Source organism: Phascolarctos cinereus, unplaced genomic scaffold (assembly GCF_003287225.1).
Source record: "Phascolarctos cinereus isolate Bilbo 61053 unplaced genomic scaffold, phaCin_HiC Scaffold_4;HRSCAF=312, whole genome shotgun sequence".
NCBI classification, from domain to species: domain Eukaryota; kingdom Metazoa; phylum Chordata; class Mammalia; order Diprotodontia; family Phascolarctidae; genus Phascolarctos; species Phascolarctos cinereus.
In genome coordinates, this window is record NW_027555847.1 from 652556896 (window position 1) to 652572047 (window position 15152).

Consider the following 15152-nt stretch of genomic DNA (forward strand, 5'->3'; position numbering starts at 1 on the left):
TGTGGAAATGGCTCTGGAGGAGGCAGCGTGACATTTTGGGGAAAATCTTTGTGACTACATCACACATAGTCTTGGACAAGATAGTTAACCTCTCTGGGCTTCAATTCCTCATTTATAATGAGTGATTGAACTAGATGGGCTCTAAGATCCCTTCCAACTCTAAATTTAAGATCCTATATTTACTTTGGAGTAAGTCCCATTGTCTCTCTGAGGCTCAGTGTCTTCATTTGTAAAGTGAGGGTGCTGAATACTCTATACAATGATAATACTAAAGAAAAACTATTTTAAAAGACTTCAGAACTCTGATGAACACAATGCTAAACTGAATCCAAAAGAACAAAGATGAAACATGTAACTCATTTGCTTCCAGAAGGAGTGATTAACTTAAAACGAAGAAAGAGATAAACATTTTTACAACACAGCCAATGTGGAAATTCATTTTGCTGGAATGTGCATGCATTTATATATGCACATACATAGCTATAGATGTGTATAGATGTATATGTATATACATATATGTATTGGGAACTTATTATTTTTAAAATTTGCTGCTGAGGGAAGTGGGAATAGTAGGAAGAACAAATTAGTTTTCTTTAAAGAGTAACAGAAGAGAAAAAGTATTCCCTCTGTGCTACTGTGGTCATGGGAAACATCATTAGTTTATTCCTTTATTCTCTAGAGATTTCAGACCTTGGGCAAAATAAAAATAATATGAATAGCCTTTGAAAAGCAGAAAAAACAAAATGAATTAAAAAAAAAGAATGTTCAAAAATTTTTTTTTCTACGGCCTGTAAGGCTATCTAGGGTGCTGGTGATTTAGTGATTTTATTTCAACAAATTCTAAATTCTTGGAGGCAACACAGTATAATGGAAAGAACACTATATTATAAATTAAAAGAACTGAGACCTAGTCCTGGCTCTGCCACTCACCAGATGGGTGACTTCTGGCAACTCACTTAACCTCAGTGGGCTTCAGTTTCCTCACCAGTAAAACTTGGATTAGAAGAGCTCTGAGGCATTCGATTTCAAAGATTCTATGAGGATGTTTGATGCATCAGAAAGAATGCTGGATTATGAGTCAAGGAAATCTGGGTTCAAAGCCTAGCTCTGTCTTTTGCTACCCACATGATCCTGGGCAAATAATCTCTTTGGGTCTCAGTTTCCTTTTCTGTAAAGTGAGAGGCTTGATGACCTTTGATATGTCTTCCAGCTCTAAATATAAGATCTTATAATTTTACAATCCTAGATAACCAATACTGACTGATGTGTTCCCTTTTTCATTACATCATGACTAACTTTCTGATGTAAATACTGAATAAAGGCTTGAGCAGACACCGAAGGATCTGCCACATCTGTTAATGTTCACAGGCTTTCTTTCCTATAGAAAGTACACTGAAATAGTGCTTTAATATTTTCAAAGTGCTTTCTTCACAACTCTGTGAGGTCAGTAATTCAAGCCCCACTTTACAGGTAAGGAAATTGGGGCTCAAGTGACTTGCCAAGGATTAATACGAATTATCTCCTGTTGAATAAAAGCAGACCTTTGACAGAATTTCTTCAATTGCATTTACAAGTTCTTCTCCAGGGACAATTATTTTGTGTGAAATCTCTGATGCTTACTGAATTGTGAGCTGTGAATAAAAGTTTTTCCACACTGTTGACATTTAAAAGGTTTCTCTCTAGTATGGGTTGTCTGGTGCCGAATAAGGTTTGAACTTCTACTGAAAGCTTTCCCACACTGAACACACCTATAGAGTTTCTCTCCTGTATGGATTCTCTGATGCTGAATAAGGTGTGAACTCTGACTGAAGGCTCTGTTACATTCATTACATTTATAGAGTTTTTCTCCTACTGTGTGAGTTCTCTGATGTCGCATAAGTTGTGAGTTCAGACAAAAAGCTTTACCACATTCATTACATTCAAAAGGTTTTTCTCCAGTATGAATTCTCTGATGTTGAGCAAGGTGTGAGCTACAACTGAAGCATTTCCCACATTCCATACATTCATAGGGTTTCTCTCCTGTGTGAGTTCTCTGATGTAGAATAAGGTGTGAACTTTGATTGAAGGCTTTTCCACATTCATCACATCCATAGGGTCTTTCTCCAGTATGGATTCTTCTATGCTGAATAAGGTGGGAACTTGAACTAAAGCCTTTCCCACATTCTTTACATCCATAGGGTTTCTCTCCAGTATGAATTCTCTGATGTTGAATAAGCTGTGAGCTCTGAATGAAGCTTTTACCACACTCTTTACATTCATAGGGCTTCTCTCCAGTATGAGTTCTCTGATGTTGAATAAGATGTGAGCTCTGACTAAAGCTTTTCCAACATTCATTACATCTATAAGGCTTTTCTCCTGTGCAAGTTCTCCCATGTCTAGTAAGTAATGAACTACGACTGAAAGCTTTTCCACATTCATCACAAATATAAGGTTTCTCTCCAGTATGAACTCTCTGATGTTGAATAAGGTCACAATTGTATTTGAAACTTTTGTCACAGGTAGTACATTTATGAGTTCTCTCTTTCGTAGCATTTTTTTGATGAGTAGTATGGTTTGAATTCTGGCCAAACTTCTTCTGAAATTGATTACACTCCTGGGCTCTTCCTGCTGAAATTTTTTTATGAATCTTAATCATTTTTCTGAAACCACTCTCCTGGGAAAAGGATTTCCTCAAAATCCCCCCTGTACAGTTTCCTTGTTGGCTTTTAAATTTTCCATCTTCTATAAAACCAGGTTCCTGAGGAACATCTTGTAGAAGTACTTCAATAGTCTTTCCATAGAAGCCTACATCTTTTGAAAATTCCTGTTTTTCATATAATGGCATACTCTTTGGAATCTGAAACAAAAGGAAAAGAGAAAGTGCTAGTTTCAGAGGATATTTATTAATTTCTAAAAGAAATAGACAGTATTGGTGGCTCCCAAAGCTGGCTTTGAAACCTACTTCCTAATAGACATTTCCTACATGGAATCCTTGCCATGTGATTTGTGACCCTGGCATTTGAACAATTAGCAAAGACCTTTTCACAGCCAACTCCAAAGTTCCTTCCCCCAAACACTTATTCGCACAGTATGAAATGTACACAATCCATTCTTCAACTATTTCTCTTGACTTAAGCTGTTAAGGACCCACACCTCAATTAGTTTGGCTGCTACCTATCGTGAGCCACTTTATTTTATCATTCAATACTTCATCAAGTCTTGTCTATCAGGACTAGGATTCCACTCTATGCTTGGATCTTGGTAATTCATTCTTCTTTCAAGTCAGCATTCACATATGCCTTTCATGCACATTAGTCCTTGCACAAAGAAATTTCCCCAAATGCATCCCTAGGAGTTTATATGAAAATCTGGACTAGATATCAGGCTTCTAACTTAAACATAAAACATCACCATCCCTTATAACTGTCTTCCCCATCACTGTGGGTAGTGCTATCAACTCCTTAACATACCATGTAAGGAACACTTTCAAAATCTCCAACTAATCTGTCCTTTACCCCATGTGCTGTACCTTTTTTCCCTTTATCACTTTTTATACCTACCTTTTCTCTGGTTCTTCCCCTACTGCTTAGTCCACAAACTCATTTCTCACTGGATAATTATGATATCTGACACTCTGTACCTACTCCCTCCAACCATGCCCAATAACTTCCTCTTCTTCATTTAGGGCTGTGGCTGAACAACTGCTTCCTTACAGCTCCATCATGGTATTCTACCAACACTTTTTATTCTAACATCACAGACCCAATCTGCAATTTTCTTATGTCCCCAATGCTTTCCTATAAACCAGCCTATACATCTCAGGCATGACTTCTCAAGGCTGCCTCAATCCACCTGCTACTTTCCTGCTTACAAATCTTCTCTAAAGCAATGTCCTATTTGTGGGAAGCTTGCCTAAAACTGGTCTTCTCTTGCTCACCTGTGCAGGAACTTGGGGATACATAGTATATCACAGATCCAGGATCCATGACTCTTTCCCTCAACCTACCAGGGAAATCACATGAGGTCTGGAAACTGGAAATCCTGCCCCTAGAGAAAGAAAAGGGGTGCTGATTTGTTGTGGGAAGTTAAAACAATCTCAGGACATAGTTTCAACCTCTGAGTCTTCAAGGGGCAAGTGAAAGGCAAAAATGTTCAGAAATGCTAGGCAGGAAGGCTCACAGGGGAAAGGTAGGCCCTCTGAAGGAAATTCATTTCCAGGAACAGTGTAACAAATAAAAGAGAAATATGGAGACAGAAAGGTAATAATTTAATTTAGTCTCTCTTGGCTGGAAGAATGAAAAGGTCTAATAATAAGGATATCAACACTCAAATTCTGGGAGAGTTTGCACATATCAGAGCAATATTTCCTAAGACACTCAAGAGGGTGAAGAAGAGGATATCTTCTAAATATCTTAAGACAGCTTCCTATTTTCCCCTCTGCAGATATAAGGCCTGTCACTCAGGGGATAAGAATAGTAATGTCCTATTTCTACACTCAAACAGAGGTTAAGTACTTGCCCAGGGTCTCACAGCTAGTAAGCATCTGAGGTTGGATTTGAACTCAAGTCTTCCTGATTCTAGGCCCAACACTCTATCCACTACACCATCTAGCTGCTCCAAAAGACTTGAGGCAAATGAACAACAGAAACAGCGAAAAAAATGCCCCGCTCCTGAAAAAGCATCAGCGTTTGGCATTTGAAGTGAGTCAGGCATCTGCATCTCTGGGCTAGGCAGACTAAGAGGGATGACTAAAAACATTAAGAATATCAGCAAAAGACACAGGTCATGTTCCCCAAAACTCCAGGATAATATCCCTATAGAAGCTTCTCTGGGATCCAGATATTTCCATTCCTGTCTCATGGAAAACATGGATATACCCTCCAATGTCACTGTTTCCTGAAAAAAAATTTCTTTTTGGATACAAAAAATTATACTATCTCTTGGGCCAAAAGGGGAAAAGAAAAAGGGTGGATAGAGCTGACAGCCTAAATATAGAGGGAAGAAACAGAGGGATGGAATTACAAAGTGTAAAGAGCTCTGGGTTAAGAGGACCAGAAGAGGAAGCCTCATATCTCAGTTCTTAACAAACATTTAATGGCACTGGGAAAATATCCACAACGGGAGAAAAGGGCTGTTAAAATTACTGTAGGAGTTGGCCTGTACTACTAAGCACTGAATTCAGGTAGAATGGACATCATAATAAATTACTATTGTTTCTATAATGCTTTACAGTTATAAAGTTAGTATTTCACATATATTATCATGCTTTGTCCTCACAAAAACCCTGTGGAGTATATAGTAAAAACTCATATCTCTCCAAGGCTGGCTATGTAAATCCAAACCCCAAAGCAATGGTGACTGGCACACTCTACATAGGCTGAAAGATGATATGATCAGAAGTGGGCAGAAGTTTGTTTACCAAGCCCTAGAAATTAAATCTGTGGCTGTTCTTATAATGTGAAAGAAGTAAATTTAGGCAAACAAAAGGAATTTCTACTTCCCAAGGCAGGAAATAGACTTATAGATCTTATTTCAGAGGGTAGCAGAATCAGAATATCAAGTGAGATTCAAGTAGGGTTTAGATAAAATTTTGGCTAAGTTATTGAGGGAGAACAGAGATGCTTGTGATCACTAATCTTCTGGTAATGTCCAGGAGGCCAACCCTATGTCCTCTACCTCCTATCCACTCCTTTGGGGACTCTGTGAGAAAGAGTTTTGGGCTGGATGGAGCATAGGGCAGGTCTTTCTAATGATCATCAATGAAGTCTTCCATAGTTTGAAAAAACCCAGCTGTCATGGGCCCCCTTTCACAGGAAAAGAGTCATGGGCTATGTTTAGAGACTTAATTCTTGGTCTCATATATATATTTGTAAGTATAAATGTAATATCTATAACCCATGTGAGTTAGTGCCCACATGGTAGGAAGCAGGAAACCACAAAAGGAAGACCCAAGGAAATTGTGAACAACCTGAATGGAACTTCTGAAGCAACAGCAAAAAGGGCCTGGAACGGGCAGAGAAGTTGTAGGTTGAGGGAAAGAGAAAATGCCATCACTGGGCAATAGCGAAAGAACCTCAGGAAAGACAGCTCACTTGGAATCAGACTGTTACTAGAACATAAATGCCACTGTCTGGTTTCTATCTTTCAGGTTGAGAGGAAGGGGAAGAGCAGGCATTTGGCAACCAGGCAGAGCTAGGGAAAGACAGAAGAGGTACAAAAGAGCTTCGCCCTGGCCTGAAACCCCATCCGACCCCTATTTGTCCTTCAGTGTCTCCCTCTCTGATAGAATTCATCAGACACCAGGCTTAGTCTCTTTCTCCCCACCCTTATACCTTATACTATATATCACTAAACCACCACTGTCCCATTTCCTGAGACCTCAAAGTATAAGGAGCTGTGTCTAAGACACCAGAAGGGGTTTTACATAAAAGAGAAGCCACAGTCCCCATCCTAGAAGAGACCACAGATTCCTAAGGGATTCACAGAGATACTGACACATACTCATACTAGTGCACACATAATCAATTCTGCTCTCTTCCCAAGGGGATCGTCCCTTACAAGCCCTGCTTTCAGGCTAACAAATGGATGTTCCTTCTCTGCCTGAAGCCCTTATATATTCCTCTTGGGGATCTCTCTCTCTAGATTTTGTGGCTACCTCAATTCTCCTCTTTAACTTTTTAAGTGGCAATGCTATTGGTGGCCCAACTCGGAGCATGTCTGTGAAAAGGCAGGGTTGAAATGGGCAGTCTATTGAGCTATTCTATTCTTAATGGAATCAAGTAAATGTAGTTGCTCAGAAGTAACAACAAAGGGAAAATTCCTGGCTCCTCCTCAATCAGACTTTCTTTCTGAGGCAATCAGGATTAAAGTGACTTGCCCAGGGTCACACAGCTACAGAGTATCGTGTATCTGAGGCCAAATTTGAACTCAGGTCCTCCTGACTTCAGAGCCAGTGATCTATTCACTGTGCCACCTAGCTGCCCCCTCAATCAGACTTTTACAAAATGGTTTCAGTTTCCTTATCTGTAAATTGGGGATATTTGTACTTCAGCCACAATAATATTGTTGTGAAAAAAGCCTTCATATTATACAAATGAGAGTATTATTATCTCATTCTTCCCATCTTGTTTGATGAACTTCAGATAGAAATGGTTCTGGACAAATCACTAACTTGCTATTTTTAAAAAAAATTTAATGTTTATGTACAGATAGATGTTATAGTTGACTGAAAGGATGCTGGCTCACTGAAAGTATCTTCAGACAACTCCAGTAACAGACAAGACGTTGGGGTAGATATGTATCTCATTGTATTCCCACAAGTTTTTAAAATTATTATTATTATTATTATTATTATTATTGAAAGAACCATGGTATGGAGAGGTAGCCTCTGGCACACACTGGCAGTGTATCCCAAGCCAACACATTTAACTTCAATGTCCCCAAGCAATGCTCTAAGACTATAAATTGCAGGGCAAAAGCAGCTCTTTATTGGTATAGGAAACTTCCTGAGAGTTCCCTATCACCTCTATAAGGTCCTGTCACCTCTATAAGAATTACAAGGGGCCATCTCCAGTCATCCTGGTCTATATCTTGCCACTGGACCCAGATGGCTCTGGGAGAGAAGGCTGGTGACTTTGCACAGCCCTCCCTCACTTAAATCCAATTCACTTACAAGTCATGACACCACTTTCCTGATATCATGGTCCTTTTTGAGAACAAAAGACAAACAAGTATTACTGCTTAGAAATGGACACATTTCCTGAGGGAGAAGCGAGTTGAATTTAAAAGTAAACCCTTGTTTACATATTGCCACCACTGGCTGTTAAACTCTGGGTCATTTTATTTCAAAGGCAGAAAGAGACTAAAGGCCTTTTCCTCTGATCTTCCTTAACCCAGTAACACATATGGGAAATAATGGTCAGCTCTTTTAAGCAGAGCCATTGTCAATTAGATAATGCCAATCCCACCTGGCTACATGAGCTTCGTAAGTGCCAGGCATGTAGTAGGTGCTTAATAAATGTTTACTGAATTGACCAGCTATGTGTTCAAAGACAAAGGACTTTTTTTGGGGGGGAGGACAGTGAGGCAACTGGGATTAAGTGACTTGCCCAGAGTCACACAGCTAGTGAGTGTTATGTGTCTGAGGACACATTTGAACTTAGGTCCTCCTGACTCCAGGGCTACTGCTCCATCTATTGCACTACTTAGCTGCCCCTACAAAGGACATTTTTAGAAGAGTAAAGAGAATCCTGCTTTTGTGAAGAGCATCTAAGATGCAGAAACACATTTTCAAAATTTTATTTGTATTCTGTCAACTTATTCTATATAGGTACATGGACAATTCTTGACACTCAATAGATTGGGTATTAATATAGAGACTCATCAAAGTAAACATTCCTCTGCTCAAGAGCTTCTTATAGACCCATTCCCCACCTCTGACCCCTTAACTACAGTCTAGACCACACAAAGAAGATAAATGTATACTTATTATGTACATATGTGTATAACTTTCAATATCATCATCCATGATTAGTATTCCTGAGCATGCATAGGAAGGGTAGTAGTTTTCTCCAAAGTAGAGGCTTATAATAACACTGTACATTAGTAGTACCAAACTCAAATAGAAATAGGGGCCACTAAACTATACATAAGGATCCCTGTAGGCCACATGTTGACTTAGAAAGCCATATATTAACATTATGTATAGTCTATTAAATTTTTATTTCTTTTGTCAAATATTTCCTGATTACATTTTAATCTGGTTTGGGCCTCATTCAGGTGAGCTAAATGTCTCAGGGCTGTGCATCATCACTAGAGGATTAATGTGAATACAAGGCTGCTTCATTCATTCACCGTTTGGTAACATGCCATCTACCACAATTTAAACCACTTGATCATCTGAGGAAGAGTAGCAATCAATCCAATGAAATGACAAATAGTTGACATTTATGTCATTTTCAGGTTTGCAAAATGCTTCACATTTATTGTCTTGACTGATCTTCACAACAGCTCTGTGAGGTAAGTACTAGAGATAATTATCTTCCTTTCACAGATGAAACTGAAACTCAAGACAGTAACTTCAAAAAGGACACGCATTATTTGAAACAGGTCTCTCCTGATTCTAATTCCAAGCCCATTACACCATGCAGCTTCCCCAACAATGATGATGACGATAACATTAATAATAGATAATACATAAATAATAATAGGTCACATTCCTATAGCGCTTTGCTGATTTGTTTGTAACAATTCTGTAATATAGGTAGCACAAGTATTTTTATTCCCTTTTTAGACATGAGGAAACTTGAGCTCAAAAAGGTTAAATGATTTGCCCAAGATAATAGTGAGCAAATGATGGTCTGTGAATTCACCTGAAATCAAATGATGTAGGTATATTGCAAAAGGTCTGATTCAGGTGGTATACTGACCTTTTTCACAAGGTCTAGCTCTGAACCTTCAACTGTCAACTGACTTACTCAATGATCCCTCAGTAGGAGAGATTTCTTTGTGGACAACCCTGTCTAATGTCACCTCAAACTCATAATGCCTAAAACTGCATTAAAATCTCTATTCCCTAGCCAGCTTGTCATCCAGATCTACCTACTTTGGTCACTCAGTCACCTTAACCAGCTACTGTAATGTCACTGCAGATTCTTCCTTCTATCTGCTCTGTTGATCTTTCCTTCATAATAGTTTTCAAATAAAACCCTTTCTTTCCATTCCCACTGAAGCCGCTCTGGCCCAGACCTTCATCTATTGCTACCTATGGTATTCAAATGCCTCCTAAACGATTTCCCTGCTTCCAGTACCTCCCTCCTTCAATTCATCCTATACACCAAAGATATCAAACATGTAGGGCACTGCTGTGCTGCCTAAACCAGATTAAAATGTAACTGAGAAATATCTGACAAAATAAAGACACAGTAGAACACTGAAAATGTTTAACACATGGTTTTCTATGTCAACATGCTTCTGCAGGGATCCTTATGGAAGATTAAGGGGCTCCATTTCTATTTCAGTTTGACACCACTGCTGTTTACAACTATTACACTCATCTTAATAAATCACTGCTTTGTTACAAGTTCTGTTTTCCTGTTTAAAATTTTCCTGTTTAAAAATTTGGGGGGCAGCTAGGTGGCTCAGCAGATAGAGTTTGGCCTTGGAGTCAGGAGGACCCGAATTCAAATTTGATCTCAAGACATTTGACATTTACTAGCTGTGTGACCCTAGGCAAGTCACTTAACCCTGATTGCCTCACCAAAAAGCAACAGTGTGCAGTAGAAAGAAGACTAACCTAGGAATCACAGAATTTGAAGAGGACCTCAGCAGCCATCAAGTACAACCCAGACATGAAAGATACCCCTATTAAAACAGACCTGTCAAGAGGTATCCAGCTTCTGTTTGAAGTCCTCCAAGGATAGGGAACTCGCCACTTCTTGATTCAGCCCATTCTATTTTGGAGACCCAAGTTCTAATCTAAGCTCTGTCACAAATTATGTGACTTTGGGCAAATCAATTCTCCTGAGTTTTTTTTCCCCACTGTAATACAATTGGGAGGTGTAAGATCTGGTGCAGTGGATGGAGCACCAGGCCTGGAGACAGGAAGACTCTTTTTTCTGAGTTGGCCTCAGACACCTACTAGCTGTGTGATCCTGGGTTAGTCACTTAATCCTGTTTGCCTCAGTTTTCTCATTTGTAAAATGAACTGGAGAAGGAAATGGCAAATCATTCCAATATCTTTGCCAAGAAAACCCCCAATGAAGTCATAGAGTTGGACATGACTGAAAAACAACCCAACACCAGAAGTAACAAGGTCTTTTCCACCTCTAACCAGTATGACTATAACCTCATGTACTTTCTAACTCCTAGGACAGTCTAAAATAGAATGGGATGCCTCAAGTATTAGTGAGTTCCCAGAACTGGGAATATTACAGCAGAATTAAGATAACCTTGTCAGATGTACCACAAAGGCAGACACTGGGTAGGTGGCTGGACTAGGTGACTGTTAAGGTCCTTCCAATTCTGAGATTCTATGACTGAGTAGAAATTCCTCAGCCTGGTACTCAAAGTCCTCGACAAATTGGCCTTAATCTTCAACAGTCTCTACACTGCTCTGCTATGCAGACCTTTTGCTTCTGTCCAAATGGCTTATTGACTTTTTGTTGAATTTACCTAGGTAGTACCTTTTCCACCTGAGATCACTATGTTCCAGGACTAGAACATAACCACTCTCAATCCAGCTCAAGGCTCACCTCTTCCATGAAGCTCTCTCCCTGACCACCTCAAACTCGTGACCACTCAGAGACTCAAAGACTGCATCAAAAACTGGAGAGCCCCCTGAAATAATCTAATACAGGGGTTGTTAACCTTTTTAATACCATGGTCCCTAGTCTGGTGAAACTTGTGGACCCCTTCTCAGAATGATTTTAAATTCATAAAATAAAATTCATACGATTATAAAGGAAACAAATTATACTTGAAATAAAGTTATCAAAGTATTAAAAAAAAAGTTCATGGATCCCAGGTTAAACACCTCTGATTAAATACAATACAATAGTCTAATCTGACAGAGAGACTCGGAACAAGGATTAGAATCCAAGTCAAGAAGCTTTAATTAAGTGCCTACTATGCACCAGGCACTATACTAAGCACTGGAGATACAAAAGGGAAAAAAATAAATCTAGCTACAAAAGGCACTCGAATATCTCGTAGCTATCTTGCAGCTTACTTCCTATTACCACCCTACAAATACCCTCCACTGTCTTTAAGCTGGACAAGTCTCCATCCTTCTCCCCTACCCCTTTGCTCATCTCAGCCCCTGGAATTTCTACCCACCCTTGGAGCCCAAATGCTCCATCTTTAAGACCTTAATGCTGGGTAGTTCCTAGTGTTTGTCTCATCCGTAGGTTCCGGGGTGCAAGGTCTCGGTCAAGTTTTCTACCTTCCCAAGTACTGGGCAGAGCACACAGTAGGGGTTAGCCAAAGCTAAAATGCATCGTCAGGGTCGCATGGGAAGGCACAGGAATTCCCCCCCCCTTCTGGGCCCTCACCAAGCCCTTCCAGATGCTCCTTTCCGGACCTCTCCCTTCACCTTCCCAACACCCCTCCCCTGTTTCCTTCACTCGGGGGGTGGGGAGAAGGAGGGGGAAGCTGCGGAGTGGAGGGAAGAAATGGACCTCACAGACCTTCAGGGAGACCTCGAAGCCACCGCTGCCGAGAGCCAGAACCTTAACCTCCAATCGCCCCGAGGCTGGCCCGGGGCGCGCCCCAAGCGCCCATCCGGGCTTCGTCTCGGTCCGCTCTAGGGTCCCTGGAGGACCCGCCGTCTCGCTGGTTCCCTCGGTTCTCGCTCGCGGGCAGAGCGCTGCGGGGAGGAAAAGCAGCACGGCGGGGCAGGGCGGCTTGAAGCTCAGGCCTCCTTCAACCCCACCTGGCTTTAGCAGAGGGCGCAGGAGGCTCAGCCCTGCGTGGCCACGAGGACTGCAGCTGGCGTAGGGGCTGGGAGTTAAAGATTTCCTCTTAACGTAAAGACCGCTCCCTGACGAGGAGAGCAGCCCCAGGCTGGGCAGGGCTGCCGCAGAGCGCCTGGGTGGGCATGCTGGAGGGTGCTCGGCTCCAGGACCCGCTAGACTAGATGAGATTGGCTCCCAGCTCTGCCCCTCCAGGCTCGTTAGCTTTCCCTTCCACTCACCTCGGAGGGCTCCCCCGTCATTGGCTCAGAGTTTGCGCTCTGAGCCAATGAAATGTGGCACTGGGCCCGCACCAATGAGAGTTCAGGGCGTGAGCGAGATAGAGACGGGGAGGGGTGAGGGACCGCTCAGTCCAGTACCAACCCAAACAGTTTCGTACATCACCCAACCACCCGTCTACTTACACCTTGTACGAAGCCCCAGGAGGTGGCTTTTTGAACATCTATTACAAAATTTCTCAAATAATCCTACAAGATGATATTTCTTTAAGCGCTTTAATGTTCACAAATTGCTTTCCCCACAACTCTGTAATGATAGGTAGTACAAGTATTCCCATTTTTTCAGATGAAGAAACAAGCTCAGAGAGGTTGAATGACTTATCCACAGTCACACAAACCCCTGGCTCCAAATCCAGCAATCTTTTCCATTCCATTTGTTTCAATAAACACTTATTAAGTACCTACTGTCTTCAAGGCCTGTGCCTAGGCTTAGGAGATATGGAGATAGATTTCACAAGACCCTGCTTTCCATAAGCTTACAATCTCAGTGGGGCAAAGATCCAAATAATTACATTACAAGGGAAGTGGAGATAAGTGCAAAGGTGAGCTTTAGTCAAAGTGCTGCAAGAAATTTGAGCGGGCTGTATCTTCAAGGAAAACCCCTGAGCAACCAGCAAAAACTTCCTCTAATTCCTTAAAATTGGGACCAGGTGATCAACTGATTATATCATATTCAAGTAAAACCCACACCAAAGATTCTCTGACACATGTAATGGCTATTGTGCTCGGTAGCTGGGGGTAAAAGGTGAACCAATCAATAAAACAGGCAGGCTAAAGTTGGTTACTTTCATAGCCAAACCACAATCCTCATTTTTCCTCTTTTCACTTTTATAACTTTCCAGGTATTTTCCATCTCAAGTTCTCCTTGATCCCAAGTGTATGTTCTCATCAGCATAAAAAAACATGCATTAGATGCTTTTCATCATGCTGCAAAGGCTGTACTGAGAATCAGCTACATGCAGGATGCAGTGGTAAGCACCAGGGACATAAAGATAAGGTAGTGGGAAAAGCAGTGAGCCCTCAGTCTGGGGACTTGGGTTCTCTAGCCACTAATTCAGGGTGCAGTTTGGGGCAGGTCACTTTCTTTCTCTGGTTCTCAATTTCCCTGTCTCTAAAATGAGGGGGGTTGGACTAGATGGCCTTTTAAAATCCCTTCAGTCTCTTACATTCTGTGACCCTAGGTATATAAGATCTGATCCCTACCTTTGAGCATCTTGGCAGTCTTACTGAAGAGTAAGGTTAGTCATAAAGAGACCATTAATACAAAATAACAGGTGATAAGTGCTAGATGAGTAATACAGACAATAAGAGCTTAGGAATTCAGAGGAGAAAGAAGTCATTGTGGGCTAAGGTGGTAAGGGTAGGCTTGATTGGGAGGGTCTAGGGAAAAGGGTTAAACTGGGCCTAGAAGGAGAGAGAGAATACTCTACATATGAGGAAAGGTATGAGCAAGACCATGGATGCAGATATATGCATCTGAGAAGTTAGAGACCTTCAAAATCAATCCAAATAGCATTTTCTAAGCCATTGCTATATGCAAGACGTGCTGCATTGAGGATATAAAGATTTTTTAAAAATAACATCTCAGAACTCAAAAGAGCTTGAAGCCTAATTGGAGAGTTAAAATAGTTACACACAAATACAAGATAAAGTAAAATGTGATACAGGTGAAGAAGTGAGATATCTGAGGGTTTGACCTCAGTTTCAAGAAAAGTTCCATGAAGATGACAGCATCTGCCCTGGGTCTCAAGAGAAGAGAATTTCAATAGGTTGGGCATACAAGTACATTCCAAGTAGTACCATGCATGAAAACACAGAGGTGGCAAAAAGGGAAACTGATGATATTTCAGCTAGGTTACAACATGGAGAAAGAACATGAAGACATATGAAGCTAGAAAGGCAGTTCAGAACCATTATGTGACTGGCCTCATGCCAGGCTATTTTTCTCCTGTAGAAAAGGAGCTACTGTATGGATATGACACAGCCATACCAGCACCAGAAATGCAATTCTTGTAGCTGTGGAAAGGATGAATGAAGAAGGGAGAGACCAGAGACTGTAAAGCCCTTTAGGAGGCCTTCAATAAATTCTTGTTAAACTAAACATAACTGAAATGAGGCCTTTAGAATAGTCCAGTCCAGAGGTGATGAAGGCCAGAACAAAGATGATGATAGTGGGAATGGGGAGCATATGAGATACAAGGAAGCAGAACTGAGAGACCCTCACAGACCTTTCGGTGTGAGACAAGAGAGGCAGGGAAAAGGTTCAAGTTTGTGTGGCTGGGAGGATGGTATGGGAGGAGCAGGTTTTAGGTGAAAGCTGGTAAATTCCATTATGGAAATGGTACATTTGAGTTGCTGTTGAGCCATCCAGATGGAGACATCCAGCAGAGAGCTGGAAAGTACAGGAGAGATGTTGGAGTAATAG

The 15152-nt window shown here is 41.1% G+C and overlaps 1 protein-coding gene across 1 annotated transcript in view; it reads right to left on the minus strand.

The window, feature by feature from the left end:
* Positions 1-639: 639 nt before the first annotated feature.
* Positions 640-15152, minus strand: part of LOC110214396 (uncharacterized) — a 31228-nt gene continuing 16715 nt past the window's right edge. Inside the window, exon 6 of the mRNA XM_078153826.1 lies at positions 640-2457. Coding sequence (XP_078009952.1) covers positions 1592-2457 — 866 coding nt within the window. The 3' untranslated portion in view covers positions 640-1591. The remainder of the gene's footprint in view (positions 2458-15152) is intronic.